The following is a 26,712-nucleotide window of genomic DNA, read 5'->3' on the forward strand; positions in this document are numbered from 1 at the left end:
ATGAATACAACTCAAAGACTATATTCACCAAAACAAAAATTTAAATAACTCCACTAAACTAGCTACATAAGAACTATCAAAGCTATCATAATATTAGACATTGTTCAACAAAAAGAATATTGCAACCGCAAGTGGATTTTGGCATAGATTATTTGAGCTTGAAGAAGACTCCAAGGGTTTACAAATGCGGTCAAAGCTTAAAACTGAAAACACCCTAGTAGAGTAATTTTAACTAATAGTGGAAAGACACCCAAAATGAGTTAAAAATCAGACAAACCATGTCCATAAAACTATCAGCGAGTCGTTGGGTTCAACATGGTGGTAAACTCGGTGATTTACTAGACTTTTGCACTAGTTGGCGAGTCGTTGGGGTTCGACAGAGTGATGAACTCGGCGACTCGCTTGTAAGTGCCTGGATTGCTTGTTGTTCTCCTGCATTGTGGTGGTTCGACGTAGTGTCGAACTGGATGACTCCCTAGTAAATGCTTGCTCTTCTTATTAGGCCATCCACAACGCTGTCACTATACCGTCCCTTAAATTACTATTCGCCGGCCCCACTGTACTTTTTTACTCCATCCCTTAACTAAGGGACGGAACCTGCAACCCCCCGTCCCTTAAACCGTCCCTTAAATTACTATTCATTCAATTTCATTTTTTATTATTATTTCCAACCAAATTCAATTAAAAAAACACACTTCATTAAAAATAAAATAAAATTACAACATAAAAAAATACAACTTTAAATTAAAAAAAATAAAAAAAGACATAATTAAAATCCTAAAAAAATAAAAATGACATAATTTAAAATACAATTTTATAGAAAAAAAAAACTACCCCGCCGGCGAATCATCCCCCCGGAGGAGGCGGTTGAGGTGCACCGAAGCCTTAAGGAGGTGGAATGCCAAGTTGTGCCGCCATAAACGTAACTCCGTTAAGCCAGGCTTGGTATTGGGTGGGCGTAAAGCGGGAAGTGTCCGCCATTGTGGCGGTCATGTACATGGACATAAGGGAGTTCGAGGGTCCCCCCGAGCCCGAGCCCGAGCCCGCCTGGCTTGATTCGGCTCGGCCCCTTCTCCCTCTAGCCGCCTTCGCCGTATTTCTCCCTTGCGGTCGACGGCGCCCACGAGTGGACTCCCCGGCATCGTCTGTCAGGGTCTCTTCCTCCTGCGAGGCAAACTCTTGTGGCTCGTTGCCCGAACCGTCCCTCACCAGACGAGTATTGGATACTCGTCGTGTGCTTCGTGCGCTTCGAGGTCGATCCCGAGCTGGACCGCACACCGCCGACCCACCTTTCCTTGTCCCTGACGACCTCCCAAACATCGGCATATTTGAATTGTTTGTCGGTGTCTTCGAAGTAGACCCGCAAAGCCAACCTCAGAAAGTCGGCTCCCGTGGCTCCGCTTTGGTACTGAGCCGCTTCATGCTTGTAGATGGCGCAGAATCGTTTGACCTCTCTGTCGACTCGGTCAAAGTAAGCGCGGAGCATCTTATATGTGTGGCGGCGGGTCTTTTTCGGCTTAATCTCGTGGTAGGCCTCGGTGACCTTTTCCCAGAAGCACTTCCGGGGTTGTTGATTCCCGACGATGGGATCGTACGAGACGTTGATCCAGGCGTTGTACACCGCCATCGTTTCTTTGGGGTCGTACGGATGCCGGCCTAGATCCTCCTCCTCCGCCTCCGCCCTGGAACTTCCCCCGCCTCGGCCTTCTTCCGGAGTGGGTTGAACCGGATAATCCTTCCGAATCTGGGAGAGTCCCTGCGAATACCTCGGGGCGGAGGGACGAGTGTATGCATCCACATCAAAATTGGATGGTTGATACCCCCCGGCGTCGACGAACCGTGGGTGCCCGGCGTCGACGAATCGGAACCACCAAATGTGTGGTACATGTTCCCCCAGTCGCCGAACGCATTGAGGTCCCACGAGCCGGAGCCGCCACCACCAAAGTTTCCGGCGCCGGACATTTTGTGATGAGATGTTAGATGAAAATTGGAGAGGAAATGGAGATGATTTGGGAAGAATAGATGTGTAGTTGTGTGTGAAATGAGGATGAATTAGGAGTATTTATAGAGTAAAAAAATAAAAATAATAATAAAAGGAAAAACGGCTATTAATGGCAATATTACCGTTTTTCACATTATTTTATAATTTTTTTATTTAATCCGAATTTAAAAAAATTGAATTATTGCGTCAGCGTGACGATGCCCACTCGCGGGACGGCGAGTGGGCGTCACGCATGGCCTGGGAGCGCGCCACGTCGCCTCGGCACGTGGCGAGCCGTCCCGCGTTTCGTCACGGCGGAACGGGACTAGTGACTGGCTGGGGCGGGCTGGTGACGGGACGAGACGCTGCAACGCGTCCCGCCCCGGTTCCGTCACGCAGGAACGGAATACGGGCAACCCGCGTAACGCGTTGCGGGTGGCCTTATGATGTTGGGGCATATCTGCACAACTTATGAAATAGAGGGACCATTCTGTAATATTCTAATTTCTGTTTTCAAATTTTCCACAGTTAGTTGAATGTTTAGAAAGTGAGGGAAATCCAGTCAGTTTTGACACACTTGTAAATCGAGCTAAGAGAGAGGATTTTTCATCAAAAAGCTTGAGTTCATCCATGAATAAAAACGATCTCCATTGATTCTCTTCTTGTTCGATTGTTCTTTGTTTTACTCACTTCAATACATTGTGTGGATTTAGTTTCTTGATTGTTCCGGTTGGTTTGATTGAGTTCAAGAACCGATTGCGTTGAACTACGATTTACACTTCTCCCGCGTTTTGGTGGCTCACCGTTTTGCTCCCTGATAAAACCTTGATGCAAGTGAGCGGTGTGTGACGAGTTGCCGCTGAACTGAATCTGCGTGCGGCAGTTTGTGGAGCAAGTTTCATGGTAGTTTGTGTGAAAGTTTAAGAAAATAAACCTAGTTGAGGTGTTAGGGTTGAACACGTTGGAATGAGAAAAAAGATCACTCTTTATTCCTCGACACTAATTTCTAATGGGGTTCTAGTATTTATAGAAGCCGCAACCCTAGACGGTTCGACTTATCCTACATCTCGGGAAAGAACCGACAAGAAAACCCGATGTAATATTAAATAACGATGTAGATATCTTGCTTATAAGGCAAGATTTCTTCAAAACGAATATTCAGTCAAAATAGAGAATTCTAAAACAAAGATTAGGAAATAAACAAAAAGGTAATTAAAAAGAACAGAATTAAACATCCGCATAGCGGGCTGGTGCTTTGGTGGCCCGTTTCGGTCGGTCGGGTTTGGTTATGGGCTTCTTCTCCCGGACTCTTCTCTGGCTTGGTCCAGCTCTTGACTTCTGTTAACTTGGCCCGTCTGCCTGAACTGGTGCTGATCCTTCATCCTTAGCCGGATCCCTATCAACTCCCCCCTCCAAAAGAACCACCTTGTCCTCAGTGAACTAACCATTGATCTTGCGGCACGCCAGCCACCAACACTGTACGAGCAGCAGATGCTCGAACAGGAGAATCACTCGGTGCTCCATCCAGTAACTCCGACGGAGGGAGCAGAGGTATGTTGGGTTGCCATGGTTGAATGAACAGTCGAAGCAATGACGCGTGAAAAACATCATGAATCTTGCTATCCATGGGAAGTTGCAGTCGGTAAGCCACGCTGCCAATGCGCTCCATCACCTTAAAGGGGCCGTAGAAACGACGTCCCAATTTGGTCGAAATTGGTCTCCCTACCGAATGTTGTCGGTATGGCTGGAGGTGAAGTAAAATGTCATCGCCCACGGCAAATTCCACGTCCTTACGATGTCGATTCGCCTGAGTAGCCATAGCATGTTGAGCGCGTCGGATGCGCTGCTTCAGAGTATGTAACAGAGCTTCCCTTTCAATCAAAATATCATTCACCGTGACATTATGAGACGGCTTAGAGTAAGTGTCGAAGAGGTTTGGTGGTTCTCGTCCGTACAAATCCTGGTATGGTGACATGCCAATACTAATGTTTGTAGAACAATTTAAAGCTAGTTCGGCCCACGCTAGCAACGGGTACCATTTCTGTGGACAGTCAAAAGTATAAGCACGCAGAAACTGTTCAAGAGCGCGATTTGTTACCTCAGATTGACCGTCCGTCTGGGGGTGGTAAGGAGTGGTGAATTGCAGTTTCGACCCGCTCAAACGGAGAAGCTCCTGCCAAAAATCACTCATAAAAATCGCATCACGGTCCGATAGAAGCTTCTTGGGGAATCCGTGTAGCTTAACCATTGTATCGACAAACACTCTAGCAACTTTCGGCGCATCGTATCCGGGCTTAAGAGCCGCGAAATGAGCGTATTTAGATAGTCTATCCACGACTACCATGATCGCCGTGTAACCGAGAGATGGCGGAAGGCCCACGATGAAATCCATTGAGGCAGCGTCCCACACAAATCTGGTATCGGTAACGGTTGGATCAAGCCGTTTGGCTTGTCGCGGATGTATTTCGTAGCTTGGCATGCTGAGCAAGCGGCGACGAACTGTTGGATGTCGCGACGCATATCTGGCCAGTTGAATGAGGCCACGACTCTAGAAAACGTTCTTTTCACCCCCGGGTGACCGGCAGTAGGTGCGGAGTGACACTCGCCCAAGATCTCCGGAATTGCTATGGAATGGCGATCGAGCAACAGACGGCGTTTGAAATGCAACAGGTCGTCGACCACGGATATAGAAGGTGAAGCTTTGCCTTGAGTAACGGATTCGTGCAGCTCGAGCAACGTTGGAAGGACACGATTTTCCTCACGAACCACATCTAATATGGTTACGGATGGTCGTACAGCGTGTGCAGCGTTGCCACGTCACGCCCTTCCATTTGCCGGGATAGTGCATCAGCGACTTTGTTCGAAGCCTCTGTTTTGTATTCGATGACGAACTTGAATCCCATAAGCTTTCGCGGATAAAACTGTTGATCCGGCGTCTGAACCACTTGGGACAAGAGGTCTTTTAAGCTGCGCTGGTCACTGCGAATGACTAATTCTCGACCAAACAGATACTGGCGCCACTTTTGTACCGCCTCTACTATGGCGTACAACTCCTTGTGGTAAGTAGAAGCTAAGTGTCGTCGTTGCCCTAATTTCTTGCTAAAATAGGCGACGGGGTAGCCCTCTTGTAATAGCACGGCACCAATACCTAGGTCTGAAGCGTAAGTCTCCACCACGAATGGCACTCCGAAATCTGGCAGGTGGAGTACAGGTGTTGTGCTCATTGCATGCTTCAAATCCGCAAAGCTCGAATCCGCCGCAGCATTCCACTCGAAAGCATCCTTTTTCAAAAGTTCAGTCAAGGGAGCTGCTCTCAAAGAATAGTATTTAACGAACCGGCGATAATACCCCGTCAAACCCAGAAAACCTCGGAGTTGCTTCACCGATGATGGAGTTAGCCAGGAAGTCATGGAAGCTATTTTAGAGGGGTCGGCGAGTAACTTTCCCGCCGTGATGATATGGCCCAAATAGTCAATGGTCGTGACTCCGAAAGCGCATTTGGAGGGCTTGACGAAGAACTCATTGGCACCCAAGATTGTCAGGACCTGTCGCAGATGTTGGAGGTGTTCCTCGGCGGATGCGCTGTATACCAGTATATCGTCAAAAAAAACAATGATGAAGCGTCGCAAGAATGGTTGAAATATGCTATTCATTGCTGCTTGGAATGTGGATGGAGCATTAGTGAGGCTGACGAGCATCACCAGAAACTCGAAATGGCCATCGTGGGTACGGAAGGCCGTCTTGTGGATATCCGCTACATTCATGCGGATCTGATGGTAGCCGGACCTCAAGTCGAGCTTGGAGAAAAATCTTGCCGCATGTAGCTTATCAAAGAGTTCGACAGCTGTAGGGATCGAGAAACGGTCGGGTGTAGTTGCCGCATTCAACGCCCTATAGTCGACACAGAAACGAAAGCTGTCGTCCTTCTTCCGTACCAGCAATACGGGAGATGAGAAAGGGCTGGTGCTCGGCTGTATGACGCCTTGTGTCAACATATCCAGAATCTGCTTCTCGATCTCATTCTTTTGGAAGTAGGGATACCTATACGGACGAACATTGATCTGTCTAGAGTCCGACTGCAGGTGTATACGGTGGTCCCACTTCCGTGAGGGTGGTAACCCGGTTGGGACCGCGAACAGTTGCTCGAACTCGTCGAGCAAGCTGGCGACATTCTGGTCCAAGGCTGCCTGCTCTACTGCTGATATGGTCGGGCCGAGTGGCAGAACCTCGAACAAATCAGCATCAGTATCGGCGCTAACCAGAGAAAATAGGTTGTTGTAGGAGATAGGGCTTGGTGTTGCGCTTTCGCCCTTTAGGAATACTGCCTGACCATTAAAATCGAATCGCATTGTGAGATTTCTGTAGTTTTTTGTGACGTCCCCAAGTTCCTGCAACCATTGGACTCCCAGAATCACATCCGGGCCTTCAACTTGCAGTAAAAACAAGTCAATGTCGAAATGATGGCCCTGTATAGAAATTGGAGTACCGAGAGAAGCAAAAGAACACTTAAGTGCGGCCCCGTTACCGACAAAAACACGAAAGAGAGATATGGAATGCAGAGGGAGACTTAGCTTCTCAGCGACATAGGGTTTAATAAAGTTGTGAGTGCTACCACCGTCAATCAGGATAGAGACTGAAGATCTATTGATACGGCCGTTCATGCGAATGGAACGGGGTCGGATCTTAGGGCACAGCACGTGGATGGATGACACAGCTCATGTGATGACCATGTTGGAGGCATCTTCGTTGTTAGCACTGTCGTCATTATCTTCTGTCAGCGGATCATCGTCCTCGTCTTCCCCAATCAAGGCATAAAACTTCTTTGCACACACATGGGCGCGCGAATACTTCTCCGGGCACCAATAACAGAGCCCTCGTCGTGCTCGGTCAGCCCGTTCAGCGTCTGATAGTCGAACAACGGGGTAATCGGTCGGTGGTTTGCCCCCTTTGACCATTGAAGTTGTTGCTGTTGTAGTCCTCGTTTGAGGACTAGTGGTTTCTCGAGGTTGCCAAGACGGTTTGGGGGGAAAAGAGGATGCTTTTCCAGCGGCCGTCTGACAGGATGCGAGCTGTTTTGCGAGGGCGAATGCATCCTGCAGCGTCGCGGGGCGGCGTGCCAGCATTTCTTGTTTGATGGACGGCGATAAACCGGCAATGAAGAGTGATGTTAACGTGGCGTCGCCCACATGGGAGGTCTTTTGGATCATAGACTCGAACATGGTTTGGTAAGTCTCCACTGTTGACGTCTGTCTGAGCGTGGCTAATCACCCAACGTAGTCTTCATAGAGGTCCGGATCAAACCTCTTCTTGATTGCCAACAAGAATGAATCCCATGATTTTAACTCCATGTTATCTTCCCAATAGGTGAACCATTCTTCGGCAGCGTCATCTAATAGAAAAGATGTCAAATAAAGACGATCCCTCAGAGGGGTAAAATCGTGGTTGTAGTATTTTTGGATCCGGCAGATCCATTTGATGACGTTGTCGTCGTTGAAGCGTGGTGCTCCCGAGTCGAGTTTGGACTGTGTCTCAGCGTCGAAATTAATCAGCTTCATCGTGACAGATTCTGGAAGGCTCCAGCCGCGAGTAGCGGAAGGCGTATTCGGTGCGCCGGGCGGCTTTGCTAGACATTTATGCATCGTCTCATTTAGAGCAAGCAAAGTCGAGTCGATGTTCGAATTGGTCACCGTCTGCTTATTAGTGAAGGCCTCGTAGTCGTATCGATGTGACATCAGGGTTTTTTCATACTTTGCTTGACGTCGATGCATATCAAACAACATCTCTCCGATCTCTTGCGTCGTATACTGGTGGACGTTGTCCCCGGTGTCGGTTGGTTCCCCCGTGGATGTCATGATGCAGGTAGGAAGAGCGAATCAAGAAAGCACCAGATGATAGAACCTTGATGCAAGTGAGCGGTGTGTGACGAGTTGCCGTTGAACTGAATCTGCGTGCAGCAGTTTGTGGAGCAAGTTTCGTGGTAGTTTGTGTGAAAGTTTAAGAAAATAAACCTAGTTGAGGTGCTAGGGACGTTGGAATGAGAAAAAAGATCACTCTTTATTCCTCGACACTAATTTCTAATGGGGTTCTAGTATTTATAGAACCCGCAACCCTAGACGGTTCGACTTATCCTACATCTCGGGAAAGAACCGACAAGAAAACCCGAGGTAATATTAAATAACGATGTAGATATCTTGCTTATAAGGCAAGATATCTTCAAAACGAATATTCAGTCAAAATAGAGAATTCTAAAACAAAGATTAGGAAATAAACAAAAAGGTAATTAAAAAGAACAGAATTAAACATCCGCATAGCGGGCTGGTGCTTTGGTGGCCCGTTTCGGTCGGTCGGGTTTTTTTTTCCCGGTCGGTCGGGTTTGGTTATGGGCTTCTTCTCCCGGACTCTTCTCTGGCTTGGTCCAGCTCTTGACTTCTGTTGACTTGGCCCGTCTGCCTGAACTGGTGTTGATCCTTCATCCTTAGCCGGGTCCCTATCACTCCCACGTGACTTCAAGCAATAATTTCGACTTCCGGGTTCGGACACTCACGTAACTCACACGGAAGATCAACAACGTAGACGTTGTGGATTCTCCTTCTGATTTGGAAATGTCTGTCGGCTTAGGATCCAAACTTGGACTTTACTCTGTCGGAAAATTGAATCTTTCTAGAAGTGCACCCACACCCAAATCAAACCCACCCTTGAGTCGTTCAATCTTATTCTATGAATACAAAGGTAGAAACTGAGCAAATCAAATACGGATAAGGGGTTGGAGACTTGGAGGAATACACCAATCAGACTACTTACATCTTATTGTCTGACTAGATAAAGAATTTTATGCAGCCGTCATCAATCATACCAAAATTAAACCAATTATTTAACAAATTTTAATTATGCAGACAGACCAGATTTATTATACCCAAAAAAGACATTCTTGTACACCCCACTCATCACCCACCACGTTTTGCCTCACATGCCCTCTCCCGCTTTGCTTACGTGTACCTTGCGCTTCATCCCTAGTACTTCCATTCCACTCCCCGCTTTGAATTCATAATCAAAGTCAAGTCTGCACGCTTTTCCACATATCATATCATATCAAATCGTAAACAAAATCATCATTTATCCCACACATTCTTCTCCATCATTCAGATCTCTTTAGCCGTTTTTACTTTTTATGCACATTTATATTTTCATTTTTTAACTTGTATTTATTGAAACCACATTCCAGCTGTAATAAGATTCCCGATTTTAAAAAAAACACCACTTTGCTCCCACTGAAGAACATTTTGTTTATAGGCAGATGGAAAAGGAAAGTTTTCTGGAAAATTTCTTGAAACCTCTGATTCAATTGACCCACCAATAAATGAGTTGTGTGCTTTAATTCTTCAATTAAGTGCTTGATTCCGTATCTGGACTGATTACTATTTCAATTTCCCCAAAAAAGAGTAAAATCAAAGTGTGATTGATGAGGAGGATGATGTCGGGCCTGAATGAGCCCACCAAGATTCGGAAAAGGGGAAACTCGTCTTCACCGTCTTCATCGTCGAGAATTTACAATTATAGGCTGAGCAAACGGGCCATCTTGGTGGGGAAGAATCGGGCCGGGCTGGGGAGGTCTCGATCCAGCACCCCTGTGCCGACGTGGCGAACCAGCGCCGCCGTTGAGACTCCGAGGTGTTCGCAGAGCGGGAGATCGGCCCGGCCCGTGTCGGCCCGGCGGCTGGCTGCGACGCTGTGGGAGATGAACGAGATGCCGTCGCCGGAAATTGATGAGAGTGATTTAGAGATGAGGAAGCGGCAGCAGAGGAAGAGCGGGAGCAGGAAAGGCGAGAAACTGCTGCATTCGGGCTCGGGCTATTTGCCGCCGCACTTGTCCGATCCGCCTCACAGCCCCACTGTTTCTCAGGTCAATACTTCAATTATATATGTTCGCTAATTGGAATTGAATTGAAATTAAAATAATATGGAATTGAATTTGAAATCCTTGTTCGGTAAAAATGATACTCATGCTGGGAATGTACGTGTGTGCAATGTATGCTTTAGGGAATGTTATCAAATGTAAATTTTAAATATTGCATAAACTCCAAACTATGATTTAAATAGTTAAAAAATTGTCAACATATGACAAAATTATAGCAATAGAAAATGTCATCTCAGTGTCAATATGTTGACATTGTATTGACACTATGTTGATATTGCAGTTACTTTGTTATCTGTTGACATTTTCTTACGGTTTAGATCATAATTTTGAGTTTGTATACTCCCTCCATCCCCCAAATTTTATCTCATTTTACCATTTTCGTTCGTCCCACAAATTTTGTCCCATTTGGAATCTTTCCAGAAGTAGACATTAAATACACCCTTCGATCTCCTCAACGTGGGACCCTTATTCCACTTACACACATTCATTTAATACAAAATCAAAACAATTTCTTAAAACTCGCGTCGAGTCAAACTAAGACAAACTTTGGGGAACAGAGGGGGTAATATTTAGGGGCTTCTTGGTATGATAGAATGGAATGAGGAGGGAATGGAATGGAGGTGGAATGGAATGACAATTTCATTACATATGTAAAGAATACAAATGGAATGGAATTGAGTAGTGTGAGTGGTGTGTGCAATGTGTGTAGTGAGTGTGTATAGTGTGCATAGTGTGTGTAGTGTATGTGCAATGTGTTTTTTTTTCCTGATGTTAGTGTATGTACAATGTGTGTAGTGTGAATTTTTATTAATAATTAAAAATTCTAAAATTTTAGTTTTATTATAAAATTATAAAATTGAGTGATATTAAATTTAAATACTAGTACTATAATACTACTATGTTTTATAATTAAAATCTAAAATAAAAAGATAAGAGAAAAATGGAATGGAATGATCATTCCTTAGCTAAATGGAAGTCCTATGTGGAATAGAATGGTGATTCCAAATGAAATGATGAATCCCAAGGAAGAAAAATACCAAGCAAATGAGTGGAATGGAGGTAGGAATGTCATTCTATTATCCCATTCCATTCCACCATACCAAGTAGGGTCTTAGAGTTTGCATTTTATCATTACTCGTATGTTCTGTGTGTAGTTTGTTTGAAGGTGTCCAATTTTATAGCTATTTGAAATTCTAATTACCTATTTTTGATATAGAATTCAAATTATGAAAATGGGAGGAATTGAAATCGTAATTCAGTAGCCTATATGTCTATTTATGCTGTCAAACTAGAAAGCATAGAATCTAAACATCTGAGTTTGTTTTGTAGAAAATGCCAACAAGTAGTCGCCGGAGGCAGAAGCTTATGTCTTCTGATAGAAGCATTGATTGTGTTAGCAATGCAAGTTTTATGGAGGTGAATTTTTATTTATTTATTTGCTAATTTCACCGGATTTAATTGGTGTGCTGCATAAACCTACATCTACAAGTTTCAGACAGAGAGTCGATCACGCCACCAGATTTCGACGGAATCCGGCGTTGGTGGGAGGAATCGTCTGAAGGAAGCAAGCAGTGCTCTGACCACATCAAAAGAGCTGCTCAAGATCATCAACCGCCTTTGGGGTCAAGCGGATCAGCCTTCTTCGAGCATGTCTCTCGTCTCGGCCCTCCACTCTGAGCTCGAGAGGGCTCGTTTGCAGGTCAATCACCTCATCCAAGAGCAACGCTCCGAGAAGAACGACATCAGCTACCTCATTAAGTGTTTTGCCGAGGAAAAGGCCTCTTGGAAGAGCCACGAGGACCTCGCTGTGGAAGCTGCTGTCGGATCTCTCGCCCGTGAGCTGGATGCAGAGCGGAAGCTGAGAAGGCGGCTTGAGAGCCTGAACGCGAAGCTAGGGCAGGAGCTTGCAGAGATCAAGTCGTCGCTCGTTAAAGCAGTTAAAGAATTGGAGTCTGAGAAAAGAGCAAGAGAGATAGCGGAACAGGTGTGCGATGAGCTAGCTAGAAATATCGACCAGGATAGGGCCGGAGTGGACAAGTGTGTCGGATTTCATCAACAAGTGGAGGAGGAACGGGAGCTGCTGGAATTGGCCGATAGGTTGCACGAGGAGCGAGCCCAAATGAAGCTTTCCGAGGCCAAGCATCAATTCGAGGAGAAGAGCTCTGCGGTCAGCAAGCTAAGGAGGCAGCTCGAGGCTTTCATAGGATCAAAACGAGACAAAGTTGATGAAGAAGTCGAGGATGGTGTAGACAGCAAAGAAGAAGGCTCTGCAGAGAGTGATCTTCACTCCATCGAATTGGAGTTGAATAACAACGATAGTAACGAAAAAGGACACAGCAAATGGGCTTACACCTCTGCAGTTGAACGCGTGTCTAGGAGAACACCGGCTAGTAATGATACGAGAGCAAGAAACTCCATCTCCGGGTTGGTCTCTCGTGGGAGCATCTCTCTGCAGAGGAGCACGTCTGATGGAGTCGAATGGGCAGCTCAAGGTGCAGGTAACCAACAGACGGTTAACGAGAAAACTAGTAAAGGTTTCAAGAATCAGTTACTAGCAAATTCCCGGTTAGGGATAGAAAACCATAGCCTATCGAAGAAGAAGGAGCATTCATATCCTCCGAGAGATGTAAGTCATGAGAAATCTAAGTCAAGAACAGCAGAAGGCAGCCGAGGATCTAAATGGTGACGTTTTCGAGCATCTACACGTCAACGCAATCTGACACGAGCAATATATGAACACAAGTTAACAACATCTTGTTGATTTAATTTGTGGAATACATATGGGAACTCCTCCACGATCATGTTATGGTCTCGTGCCATGTTTCGCGTTGCAGAAGGCGTGACAAACTCCGTCTTCCACTTCTTGTAAGTTGCTTTGTGTATATTTTTGTTAAAGGGAAGTAGTACTTGTTATATACAACAGTATGTTGAATTTGAATTTGAATTTGAATTTGAATTTGAATTTGAATTTGGAATGATTTAATTATGTCCCTCATAGTTAAATTAATATTGAATCTGTATCTTGTACGGTTTTAGGTGGAAATTAAGTGATCAAAACATTGAATTTTGTCCTAACATATGTAGTTATAATAAGGGAAGGACAATTTAGGTGAAATTATTTAAAAAGTCTGAATTATTGCCTTGTTTTGGAATTTTATTACAAGACGCTGTTGCATTGAGTTGGTACAAATATTTAAGAAAAAAGATAGATCGAGTGAGACCGACAATACAGAAAGCATTTGGCATCGCTCTTCGGTTTATGTCTTGTTAAGTTCGAATTGAAAGCATGGTTTTATTATTTATAATAGCTGTCGTTTTGGAATACATATTTGTCTTGTAATAAATGCTGCGAACAGAATATACACCTCAATGCCAAACAAAAACAAGGTTTTACTATGTAAGAAAATGGGATAAATTCCATATTTATTTAATAATTCAATGGTTAGAAGAAGATAGTGAGCATTAGTATGCCTTGAATCTGTATAGATTATGTTTATTAATTGGGATATGATTATGTTTCCGAATTATGATAGGATCTCATATGTGCCTATTTATATGAGAATAGGACACATAATTCTGCAATCTGAAATCTATAGCCACAATCCGAAAAACAATCTGAATAAAATATGTTCTCTGTTTCTGTCCGTGAATGTAGCCAACACAAGATTGTGATTGGTGATTAATTATAGTAAGTCTGATCACTTGAATCAATGGCTTAAACTTGTTTACTAGACATTGGGATGAATGAAATAAGACCAGTACAGATCTAGACAGTTGTTTAATTTGGGAGCTTGTGAAAACTACATGTGCCAGAAGTCATTCTAAATTATATAGATGCATACTTTTCAACTCCCATTAATTAGAAGCAACGTCTATATTGTTGATATTACAGATGATAGGATGTAATCAAATACTCCTACTAACTAATAGTTTATTGTACTACTAACTTTGCCAATCAATCAACTTTAACATAATAAAAACTTTAATGTCAATTATATCTTTGTGTTAGACATTTGCATATTTATATCACCCTAACGTGACCCTATGCTATAGAAACTGATACTATCTTTATCCACAAAAAATAGACTAGTTTTATTATTTTGGGATGTCCACTAAAATTAGACTAAGTCTAAAAATAAAAACTTTTCAACCAATATTAATCATATACATCATTCTAAATATGGATCTCACAATCCACTAATACTCATTCCACTATATTTTCCCTCCTTCTCTCTTACTTTATCTTGTCATTCACAATCTTGTCTGTTTTTCATGGACGGAGGGAGTATTTTTTTTTTGTTTAAGCATTTAAATTAAAAATGATAGGAAACAAATGTAGAAAATTAAAGATGGAAAGAATAGTAAAGAGTAGTACTATTAGCTTAAATGAATTCTCCCAATTATCACACAACCTTTAATAAAATTCAATTCCAACTATACATAGAAGATATAGTATATTCTAATCCTAGTAGTTATTCTCTTATTTTGATTTTCCATAATCTTTTATTAACATCATTTTAATGAAGAAGACATAAATCAATTAATAAAATTAAATAAAGCATGTACAGTAAAGTCTTCTTTTTCAAAAAGATAACTCCTCCAATCATCCATCAGCAAAGATACCCAACTGTCTACATTTTAAACTCCCACCTCTGCCATGACTAAATGAATCACAGACACAGTCTGTTGGTAAAGAATGGCAATCTGGGTGGTTGCAATGTGGTTTGCAGCATTGACTCAACTCTCATCTTCTTCCATCATCACAACACCTGGTTTCCCATCCTCAGCAATCAAATTGAAGGCAAAGCTTCACCACTCCAAATCCAAACTCTACCAAGAAAAGTTCTTCACACAGATCCTTGATCACTTCAACTACAATCCACCGAGCTACCACACCTTCCAGCAGCGCTACCTCATCAATCAAAACCACTGGGGCGGCGCCGCCAGCAGCTCCCCCATCTTCGTCTACACGGGCAACGAAGGCGACATCGAGTGGTTCGCTCAGAACACCGGCTTCATGTTCGAAACAGCCCCCCTTTTCGACGCCCTCCTCCTCTTCATCGAGGTTGTCGTTACTCTCTTTATATCCTCTCTCTCTCTATCTCTCTTTCTTTGGTGCGATGAAGCTTACTCAAACTAACTGCAGCATAGATTCTACGGAAAGTCTATCCCTTTTGGCGGGAATAAAACAGTGGCGTATTCGAATTCGTCGACGCTGGGCTGGCTGAGCTCGACGCAGGCGTTGGCGGACTACGCGACGCTCGTGCTCGATCTCAAGCACAACTTGTCCGCGCCAGATTCCCCTGTTATCGTCTTCGGAGGCTCCTATGGTGGAAGTATGTATGCTCTCTTTAGTCTTCTCCGATTAGGCTACATTCAGTATCATGGAATTGGGATTGCGGAATTGGAATTGGAACTTTAAATTCCAAATCCAATGTTTGGTACAACGAAAAAGTAGATAATTGGGCAACTTCACACAGCACAAATTCGACAAACATACATTGCACACGTACTACACACACAGCACAGACATCAAATCAATTAATTCAAATCCGTGTATCATTTTTTACCTTTGTTTGGAATTGAATTATCCTTCAAATTCGAATTCTTATTTCAATTCCAGTTCCGTGTACTGAACAAACCCTTAGTTTGTTTCAGATTTTAAGTTGATTACATCTCTTGTGTTGGTATTGGCAGTGCTGGCGGCATGGTTTAGATTGAAGTATCCTCATGTAGCTATTGGGGCATTGGCCTCTTCTGCGCCAATCCTCAATTTTGACAACATCACTTCCCCATTTAGTTTCAATGATATCATCACCAAAGATTTCAGGGTAAATTACTCACCTCTCTCTCTTCATCATGTTTAGAGCCGTTATGTGCTTATCCTAACTACTCTCTCCGTACCTTAATTTTTTTTTGACCAGGTATGGTTTTAAGAAATGTAATGAAAAACGAGTTGAAAAAATTAGTGAAGAGTGTGTCCTGTTTTAATATATTATAAAATGTGAGTAGGAATAAGTTAGTGGAATATGGGGTCCACTGCTAAGAATGGTAAAAAAAAATGAAATGTGACAAATTTTATGGGATGGACGGAAAATGTGACAACATTTAAGAGACGGAGAGAGTAAGACTATGATGAATGATAATTGTGATTTGGTACTAGTCAATGTCGTGTCCTAATTAGAAAAAGAAATAAACCGGTTTGATGTGTATTCAAATTATTAAGAGGAGTGAATGATAAGGTTATAGGGCATTGGTCGAAAATGAAGGACAAAAGCATCAAGTAGAAAGTCTATCTCTGGGACCATGTATATGTATTTGTGGGTTTTGTGAATGTGGTGTAAATAATTATGTGAAAATGAATGATTTGGATTGGTGCTATGGAATAATGTATATGAAACTGCAGAGTGAGAGTGAGAATTGTTACAAAGTGATTAAAAGATCGTGGCAAGAAATTGATGACACGGCAGCAAAGCCTGGTGGATTGGAAATTCTCAGAAAGGCATTCAGAATATGCAAGTAAGAATGATTTTCGACTCAATTAGTAACTAGTAAATATTTATACTATGTAATAGTAATGTGGTACTATTTGTTATATATAGGAATTATATAAGTGCAGGGTATCTTGAAGGTTGGATTGCTACAGCATTTACATACACAGCCATGACGGATTATCCAACTCCCACCAATTTCCTTAATCCCTTGCCTGCCTATCCGGTCAAACAGGTAAACATAATTTTTATTTTCAGAGCTCCGCAATTGAAAGTCTAATTGCCTTTTTTTTCATTTTAAGTAAGTAGAGCTACTATTTAACTAAATCATTACCCTCATATTCTACTATAAAACAAATATATATAGGTGACATCCACACTTCACTAACTCATTTCCCCATTTCTTTCACAAAGCCTAACAATTTCTTATAACTCAGTCGAGTAAAAAATGGACTATAAATGGTGGACAAAGTGAATAGTATTTTCATTACAATATTTGTTTCTTAAGGTTACAAATTTCTCTTGACTTATACTCCCTCCATCCGCGAATAGAAGTCTTGTTTTTCTATTTTAGTCCGTCCACGAATAGAAGTCCATGTTCACTTTTACCATAAATGGCAATAGGGTCCAACAGTTCATTAACTTATTTCACTCACATTTCATTTAAAACTAATATACAAAGGGTAAAATTGTCATTTTATTAAGCAAAAATATCATTTTATCAAATAAAAGTATCATTTCATCTACCTAAAATATCATTTTATCAAGCAAAAGTATCACGTCCTTTCACCTTGCTCACCAATTTTAATTATGAAATGAGCCTTTATTATACCCGAAAAATGATAATCTTATTTGAAAAAAATGATATTTTGCTTAAATTGTGTGATGCAGATTTAGTTATAGGATTATCACACAAATTAGTGTTGTCATTGTAATGCACCCTATTCCCCACGTGGTACAAACTTAATAATCACGCAATAAAATAATTAATTGTATGCTTAGAACGGAAAAGACTAGGTTTGATTTTAATAATCACAAAAATATTGGAAAATAGATGTGCAAAGCAATTGACGATCCGAAAACCGGAAACAACACCTTCGAGAAATTATACGCTGCGGCGAACATCTACTACAACTATAGTGGAGATGCCACGTGTTTCGATCTGGCTGATGATTCAGATCCCCACGGTCTCGGTGGATGGACATGGCAGGTATGTACCATTATCAAAAAAATTCAACAATTACTTTAGATCCATTAAAATTTGGCGAAAATCCTAATTATAAATATTTTATAAAAAATACTCCGTCCCTCAAAATTTCATCACATTTTATTTTTTAAATTCATTTTTTAAAAATAATACTCCCTCCGTCCCGCTTTAGCAGTCCCGGTTGATCAATTTCGGGTGTCTCACTTTAGGAGTCCCGGTTGAACTCAGTGCATAAAAATTGATGTCCACTACATCAATTTATTTATTACCTCATTTAAAAGTGGGACTCAACCTCCACTACATCATTTATTTATTACACACTTAAAAGCAAAAAAGTAAAAAAGTTGTTTAAAAGTGGGACTCAACCTCCACTACATCATTTATTTATTACACACTTAAATACCCCTTAAAACATGTGCCCGACTCAACCGGGACTGCTAAAGCGGGACGGAGGGAGTAATAAATAGCTAAAATTGAGAGAGAATAGCATAGATGAAAATCTTCTCTGTATTATCATTATTCTCTCACTTATTTTACTATATCTCCACTTTAACTTTTTATTATCATTTTTTTAAAAATGAGTGTAGAAAATGAAAGGTGACAAATTTTAGGGAGGGGAGGGAGTACGTAATAGTAGAAAAATTGATTAAATCAAATTAAATAAATGGTGAAATTTCAGGCATGTACTGAGATGATTCTACTAACAGACGGCAACACAGTAGATAGCGTGTTCCCGCCGTCCAATTACAGCTACAACGACCGACTTCAGTTTTGCAAAGATAGGTTCAACATTCAGCCCAGGCCCACATGGGCCCCCACAGAGTTCGGAGCCCGTGTAACAACCATTTTCCGGCCCATTTTAATTACTTTCCGGCCCATTCATATTCTTTTTCTAAAAATATTCTTTTTTTTTCAGCATATTCACAGAGTTCTGAAACGCTTTGGTAGCAACATCATCTTCTTTAATGGGCTAAGGGATCCATGGAGTGGTGGAGGGTACTACACTTGATTAATTATGAATATATATTCATTATTACCTTTTTTAAAATAATATTTTTTATGTGATTCGTTTGTTGATGGCAGGGTGTTAAAAGATATTTCAAAGACACTGGTTGCTATTGTTGCTAAAAAAGGTATGTGTGGGCTTTTTATTGGGCTTCACACTTTTGTTGCTTTGGGCATTTTATTGGGCTTCATTTTATGTATACGGCCCATAACATGTAATGTGTTTTAAAATGGGAAAAGGATCTGAAAATACAGGTTAAATTTTTTTTTCCATTAGTTATAGTAATAATAAGATAAATGAAAAGTAGTTGATGGTGATGGTGATGGTGATGGTGATAGTGATGTATGTATATTACAGGTGCGCACCACGTGGACCTTAGATTCTCAACAAATGAAGATCCAAAATGGCTCAAGGAAGTAAGGAAAAGAGAAGTCCACATTATATCAAAATGGATCTCTCAGTATTATCATGATTTGGCTGATTCTTCCAATTATTGATTTGAATTCTCTGTGTTTACTTACACACACATACACGTGAATTTATCAAAATTCTCATATCCAAAAAGTGATCAATTTCTGATGTTTGATTTCAAATAGTACTGTTCATGTAATAATTGTGTATCTTATAATGGAGATTTTGATAAATAAATAAAAAAATTATTCACATGCATTATTGTATGAATTTGGACTTCATTATATTAAAAATCATGAAAGAAATTATCTTCTAAAATCTTTTTAAGATGCAGAAATAACTCAAAACTCCAAATTTGTAATATTTCAAACAGACCCTGAGATTTTCTTCACCCCAACATCATAATTAAGTAATAATTTGATGGCAAAAGTGGTTCGTAAAAAGAAGGGGTATTGGCGCTTAACATCATGAAATATTCCAACAGTTTATTTTTATATACAAACTTTAAACTTATATAGTTGTTGCATTTTTTATCACCAGCGACAAAAATCTGACTACATTACTTATCATCACAACACGTCGGATATGGTTATCACTTAAAAATAATAGTTATGTGATTACAAAGTCCCTAGAATGCAGATATAATTGTCTATCTCATTTTAATGTAGTCAAATTTTATCGCCGGTGAAATTATATGTCAAGTTTAAAGTTCGTATAAAAAAATAAACTTTTAGAAAATTTTGTGATATTATGCGACAATACCTCTAAAAAAATTAGTGAAGCACAACAAAATTTCAATTAATTGAGTGCACAGCATGTAATATTACAAAGAGTTGTGCTAAATGGTCATATTATAGCCAGTCACACAAGGTTATATCAGTAAATTGTAGTACTCCATTAGTTATATATTAAAATATAAATTGTAGTTAGTGGATAACTTAAAATGACTCATTGACCCTCCACTATACTTTTGGTTATATTAGAATCCCCCTTTAAGTTTTGGAAATTTAAATTAACGTTATGCATTAATTACACATTATAGAGTTTCAAAGTTAAAAATCAATACAAAATCTTTTACATTCAAGACGATAATATTTATTAACATTAAAATTTTACAAAACAAATTACATTAGAGTAGCTATTAGTGTACTTCATTTCCTAAAATATAATCATCATTTAATACAAGAGATGGCGTATACTTCTTTTTCATTGGCATATTTCATTTTATTACTACTATTATATATATGTATATTCATATAGATTCAATCATATTAAAAAAATCAACTTAATCAATATTAATGATATTAGAATTTCTTTTAATAATTCATTAACTGTTCTATTTATCTTGTGAGAGTATATCTTAATCAAATAAAATAATTATTTAATCAAATACTAATGTCAATAAAAAATTTTTTACCAATCAAATAATTGAATGAAATAATTCATTACTTTATATATCTATGTTTTGATAGTATTAAATTTGACCACAATAAAGGATATAGAAGTAAAATCAATTCCTAACTAAACCGGATATTCTGAGTAAACCGATTTTTTTGCTATTAAATCAGTTTATGGCGGGCCATAATGTGGCCAAGTAGCATTTCCCTATTACAAAAGATACAAAAATTTGGTTGCAATTAATGCTGAGATAATCTGACATTTCTTGAATTTTTTTCTTGTCTCATGTGTTCAAAGAAATTGACAACACTGTGCAGTAGCACATTTTGAACGGCACACGTCTTCTTCCATGTATTCCGTGTCACCGCATTTGTTTTCTTTTTCCACCTATGTTTAATTGAACAAATAACTAGAAGAAGTATTAGTATGTGTAATAACTCCTAATATCACAAAATATTTCAAAAAATTGTTTTTCCAATTAAATTTGACATATAATATCATGAATTTAAATAGTTGTTGATTTTTCCCTTGCGATAGAATCCGACTAAATCTCATTTATCATTGCATCACATCAGATATGGTATGCACTGAAAAATTATAGTGGTTTGGTTATTAAGACCCTAAAAGGCCGATATAATTATCCATCCCATTTTAATATAGCCAGATTTCATCATCGGTAGGAAAATTCAACATCTATTTAAATTAGGCGCCAATAACTCTATCTAGAATATATTTTTAAGCTGGGTTCACGGCATATATATTCTAATGTTGGTATCTATTCTTCTTTTATTACCCTCTCTGAAACCTAGCCTAGCAATTTTGTTTTCCTTTTAAAGATATTATATGTTGTATGTAGGTAGTGATAAAATGCAAACTTTATATATTATACAAACTTCAAATTATGACCTGAACCGTTAAAAAATGTCAACATATGACAAAATACAGCAACAACAAAATGTCTACACAGTGTCCACACAATGTCAACACAGCATCAATATAATAACAACACAGCATCAACCGTTGACATTATGTTAATATTTTTTATTGCTATTATTTTATTATCTGTTGATATTTTTTAATAGTAAAAAATTATACTAGTTTAAAGTTTATACAATATTTATAGTTTGGATTTGATTAGCTAGTTTATCTAGTTGCTGTTTGTTTGCTATATTATATATTTGTGAACTGTTTCATGTGCGATTGGAAAGAGAAAGGTCTTTTCAAATAATAATATCAGAAGGAAGTATTTATACTTGAAATTTTTTCTTACAATGTTTGGCAACGTTAGTTTGACTTTGACCTTGCTATTCTTACCACAAGAGAAAAACGTAAACCAATTTATGGTCGTAATTGATTTTGCAGTCTGACTTTTCAAACACAATATTTTCTTTATTTTATCCACATAAAATTTCGGGTAACAGCTAAATTAGTTCTCTTGGTTTATGTCCGTTCTTATCGACGATATTATTATTATTATTATTATTATTATTATTATTATTATTATTATTATTATTATTATATAATGATGGTTTCTAGTAATATAAGTTGTAAGTAAATTGAAATAGAAAAAAAAGTGTCATTTTTATTGGAGAAAGAAGTAAAAATCACAACAAATTCCATTTTATAAGAAAAATATCCGAACCCTGAGATGGGAGTGAGGGAAATAAATGTGGGATCAATTATTGGGTATGGATACAGTGGCGGTAAGATGGAGTACTCTCTTCGTTTTTTTTTAATAGATGCATTTTCTTTTTGACATGAGGATTAAGAATGTGTAAGTAGATGATGAATAAAGTAAAAGAGATTAAGAGAAAAATAAAATAAGAAAGAGAGATAATTTTGTCCAAAATAGAAATGACAAATTTCTCAAAATAGAAAAATGATTAAATTAATATTGAACGGAAGAAATACTTTTTAGAGGTTTATAAATTATAGTTACGAAAAAAGTAAATAGAATTTTAGATCATGAATGTTCTAAAATAGCAAAGTGGGACATATTTAGAAGGACGAACGGAGTTTATTTTGGACCACTATAAAAACTAATACTGAGTGCTCGGTCAAATCCAAACTATGAGTAATTGGGGCTTCCTTTCTAATTTAATTTATTGCTTGTGTTTATAATTTCAATATTTATTAATTAATGCTACTGACTTTAACTAATTGATACTCTCTTTGTTCTAAAAAATAGACATAACTTGTAAATGATACAAGTTTTATTATGTAAGTAATTGGTAAAGTAAGAGATGCATGAAAAAATAGAGAAAGTAGTGTTAGTAGACTGTGGGGTCCACATTATTAGTAGTGTGTAATTGGTTAAAAATTTTCCTTATTTAGACATGGTCTAGTTTTGGGGTCTACCCAAAATGGTAAAACTAGTAGTATATTTTGTTTTAAGGCGGACAGAATATCTTTCACTCATCATGAATTGATTTATAAAAAAATATAGTTCGATCATTTCCTCAAAAAGTAGATCAATTTAAAAAATTTATTTCCACAAATTAAAACCTTTTATCATTCATACAATCCAGTCAAACTACATTGATCGGGCTACATTTCAACATTAGGTTTAAACCTTCTTACAGGCAATTATTTTTAACTTGTGTGTGATAGTAATCTCATTTGCACATGCAATTCTTAAAAGAGTACACCTTCCGTTTCATAGTGGTAGAGTTATTTTGCCATTTTGATACGTTCCACAATAGTAGAGTCATTTCTTTTTTTAGTAAAAGTCAACACATTTATTTTCACATACTTTACTCTCTCTTACTTTATTCTCTATTCATTTTTCTACTTTCTTAATTTCTATGCCGAAAAGAAATATCTCAACTACTATGAAACCGAGAAAGTATATGATATGTGCCACCCCAACTAACGTATTCCAGTTTAGTAAAAAAAATAGATAAGAAAAAACATGATAAAGAACACACATAAATCAATTTTATACATTAATTATGGAGATGTAAATCAACCTTTTGGATCATTATACGATACGATGTTCTTGGTCACGACTAGATATATTGTTTTCTATAAACAATGTTTGTTACGTTGCACTGTTACTGCCTTAATCACGTTTTTCCAAATAATTAATGTAAGATACCACCTAATAAATAATTATTGGAAAACATCAAATAATTGCTACCAAAAGCTTGGTCCTCGTAGTTTCACGTGTACTATCTTATTTTATGATTCAAATTAATGCATATGAAATGTGCGGCGGTCGAAGAATACTTGTATCATGTGATCTTGTATCAGATAAAAATATATTTGCTTCTTATATATTACTTACTACTTATGTGATTAATTAGAGAGTACTAATAAGCCACTTGGTCAAAATCTATTAGATGAAACCGAATTTACATTTTTAGCTTAGTGAAAATATTATTATACCTATAAAAATAAAAACTAGTGGTCTCGTAACAAGTTTCCCATGGTGAAATGACTTAATTAGAAGTTAAAAAGGGGATTTTGGCCCCTGATATTATGGAATTTTAAAAATTTTGATTTTTTTCCACAACCTTTCATTTTAGCAAATAATATCACGAATTTTAACCCCTTGCTTGTTATTTCCAACCAGGGAAACTATCCTAAAAAGATTAAAGAACTTGGAGCTCTTGAAGTTGTTGTTGAGAAATTATGAAAAAAATCCGTATCATGATATTATTTGCCGGAATTTTTTTGCCGATAGAAAATAACAAACTCAGGTAAAAGTTCATGATATTATTTGCCAAATTAAAAGTTTATTGGAAAAATTTAACTTTTTGAAAATTTTATAATATCAGATGTGAATATAAAACACCCCTCACCAGATAGTGCCTGACTGCCTTCCTTCTCATCCTACAAATGATAAATATAAAGCAATAATAAATTACTAATCTCATTTAAGTCCTAAATCTTTTTGTATTACTACTATTTCTTCTATTTATTCTAGAGTGATGATGATATGACTCGAATAGTACTTACCAGAAAAGTGATTTCTTAATTAATTAAATATTTTACCAACAAATGAATCAGTGTATAATTTATCATGAATTATTCTCTTGTATATATAAAAGAGAATCTGGAATATGGGCTCGTGATTTGGAGGCTTGATGAGTAAGCATGTTTTCTGACTTATTTGCATAATTAAACGTAACCACCGATTATTTTTGATGAATAGCATGGCGCATGTGACTTCTATTTTATACACACATACCCGCCCATGTGTGTGTGAGAGAGTGTTATTCCCGCTTCCCAACAACCTCATACGTATTAAATTTTGTTTTCATTAGTGTAAAATACTAGTACTTGATAAAAAAAAGTTTGAAACTAATATTAGTAGTGGATAATGAGTCTCGCATCTTTAATTAAAAGACTTTCCAAATTTAAAATGTTCATATTTTTCAGGAACGGACTAAAAAGAAAATTGTTCATATTATTTCAGAGACAGACTAAAAAGGATATTGTTCATATTCCTTCGTCCCACAAGAATATATGAATATGCACTCTTTTCTTTTTAATCTGTCTCATACGAATATACACTTTCTAATTTTAGAAATTTTTTTATCTCTAGGTGTGACTCATTCTCCATTAATAAACTTTAATTGTTTTTCTTTATACTTCCTCCGTCCGCGAATAGGTGTCCCGTTTTGCCATTTTGGTCTGTCCGCGAATAGGAGTCCCGTTTCATAATTATCGTAAATGGTAAAGAAGTCTCACATTCCACCAACTCATTCCACTCACATATCATTTAAAACTAATACTTACAAGTGGAACCCTTATTTCACTAATTTTATTCCCCCACTTTTCTTAACAATTCTTAAAACTCATGTCACAATGAAATGAGACTCCTATTCACAGACGGGGGGAATATCTCACCCTTATTTTATCAATTGTACTTTAAAATTTGTGTTCAACTCAAAGTGCCTATACTCGTGAGACGAAGGGAATAGTAATATACAAATGAAAAGGCAAGCTAAAGCTAAGTTCAACATCTACATGGAATTTGAGTGGGATTTTGTCCGAGTCTTCTACCAAACTTAGACACATACATACATACCATCGTCAACTCACCTAATTGAAATATTGTGTACATTACTAAATAATTCAGTTTCACCGCATTACATATAACGTCACATTACACATAAATTAGGGATTTGAAATGAAGAAGTTGGCACTTGACATATCATAATAGCTGGATTGATCCAATGAAAATGATAAGACCATAAAATAAATAGGAAAGAAGAGATAGCGACAGAGAGTGATGAGAGTGCGTGTAATTAATCAAATGTGACGGGGAAATATGGGGCTCATGGAAATTAAAATTTGAGTTTGTGAGGACATAATTCAAACACGAGACACTCAGATTAAATAAAAGGCAGTCTCCTCTCCTCACTATATTTATTCCAAAATCCACACATCTTATCTCTTCTTCCTAATAATCAATATGCTTAAATTCTTATCTCATTTCCCACTTATTAATTATTTATATAGCTATTGTCTATGATACGAGCATATTTCTAAGGATTATCCCCATATCTATATTATTTAGTTAGTTATTGATTTATCATATCTTTTCATATTTATTAGGATTATTTTCTTGTTCGTTAAGTTAGGGTATCCACTATTATAAATAGTGGACATTGTTATTCATTTGAATCATTGGAGAAATATCAAATCAATTTATCTTTTATCGTTCTTTTATCTTTTCGTACTTTATTTTTCCGCAAGTTCATCTCGTCAAACCTTAATTAACTGAGAACCTTAGGCTGCTCGACGGGAGGATTCCGCGAACGAACCTAACCCTTCTCCGGCAACCTCGCGCTGCCGGGACCGATCAGATTTGCAAAAATTAGGAAAAGTGTATCTTGCATGTACTGTCTCTTGTCGCCATTGACAAAATCATATATATAATTTCGTGTCCATGGGTTGAGAAGAAGTAGCCATTAATTAAGTAAACACGACATTATATACTCTATAAAACAAAATAAAAAGATTGAGGTGCAATTTGATAGAAAATAATAGAATGCCGAAAATAAGAGAAACTAAAATACTTGAAAGAACTGCATTATATCAATTTGGATGATTCTACACTACTACGTTCTTCACTTTTATAAGTGTTCTAACTTTAGAAATACGTAGAAAATTTTCATTGCTTTTTTACGTTTACACTATGATCTCCATGATTAATTTTAATTGACTAATTTTAATTGACTATGATTATGTATAATTTCTCTGACTATTAGAAATGAGTCACTCACCCCTTAAAAGGGCTTATAAGGGGAGGATTATTGCAGTAAAAAAGACGATTCCGTCACCTTGGTGCCC

General features: G+C 38.3%; 2 protein-coding genes across 2 annotated transcripts; both read left to right on the forward strand.

Moving 5' to 3' along the window:
- The first annotated feature begins 9,017 nt into the window (after nucleotides 1–9,017).
- LOC121799151 (uncharacterized protein At5g41620-like) lies at nucleotides 9,018–12,879 on the forward strand. Its single transcript, XM_042198494.1, has 3 exons — nucleotides 9,018–9,881; nucleotides 11,226–11,312; nucleotides 11,392–12,879. Exons 1-3 carry the CDS (start codon nucleotides 9,441–9,443, stop codon nucleotides 12,580–12,582), a joined length of 1,719 nt encoding a protein of 572 aa, XP_042054428.1. The 5' UTR covers nucleotides 9,018–9,440; the 3' UTR covers nucleotides 12,583–12,879.
- Nucleotides 12,880–14,461: 1,582 nt separating this feature from the next.
- LOC121799152 (lysosomal Pro-X carboxypeptidase-like) lies at nucleotides 14,462–19,269 on the forward strand. The gene is made up of 10 exons (XM_042198495.1): nucleotides 14,462–14,961; nucleotides 15,043–15,232; nucleotides 15,594–15,727; nucleotides 16,303–16,415; nucleotides 16,499–16,622; nucleotides 17,442–17,597; nucleotides 18,274–18,429; nucleotides 18,511–18,590; nucleotides 18,678–18,727; nucleotides 18,958–19,269. The coding sequence occupies exons 1-10, from the start codon at nucleotides 14,593–14,595 to the stop codon at nucleotides 19,095–19,097; spliced, it is 1,512 nt and encodes a 503-aa protein (XP_042054429.1). The 5' UTR covers nucleotides 14,462–14,592; the 3' UTR covers nucleotides 19,098–19,269.
- The last annotated feature ends 7,443 nt before the right edge of the window (nucleotides 19,270–26,712 follow it).

This window comes from Salvia splendens, chromosome 4 (assembly GCF_004379255.2).
Source record: "Salvia splendens isolate huo1 chromosome 4, SspV2, whole genome shotgun sequence".
In the NCBI taxonomy this organism is placed as follows: domain Eukaryota; kingdom Viridiplantae; phylum Streptophyta; class Magnoliopsida; order Lamiales; family Lamiaceae; genus Salvia; species Salvia splendens.

Excerpts from the sequence above, each read along its gene's own strand:
- LOC121799151 (XM_042198494.1), top strand. The coding sequence starts at position 9,441 with ATGAGGAGGATGATGTCGGGCCTGAATGAGCCCACCAAGATTCGGAAA. Across the intron at positions 9,882-11,225 it reads ACAGCCCCACTGTTTCTCAG|AAAATGCCAACAAGTAGTCG; the intron begins GTCAATACTTCA and ends TTTGTTTTGTAG. Across the intron at positions 11,313-11,391 it reads GCAATGCAAGTTTTATGGAG|ACAGAGAGTCGATCACGCCA; the intron begins GTGAATTTTTAT and ends TACAAGTTTCAG.
- LOC121799152 (XM_042198495.1), top strand. The coding sequence starts at position 14,593 with ATGGCAATCTGGGTGGTTGCAATGTGGTTTGCAGCATTGACTCAACTC. Across the intron at positions 15,233-15,593 it reads CGGAGGCTCCTATGGTGGAA|TGCTGGCGGCATGGTTTAGA; the intron begins GTATGTATGCTC and ends TGGTATTGGCAG. Across the intron at positions 18,728-18,957 it reads TGCTATTGTTGCTAAAAAAG|GTGCGCACCACGTGGACCTT; the intron begins GTATGTGTGGGC and ends TGTATATTACAG.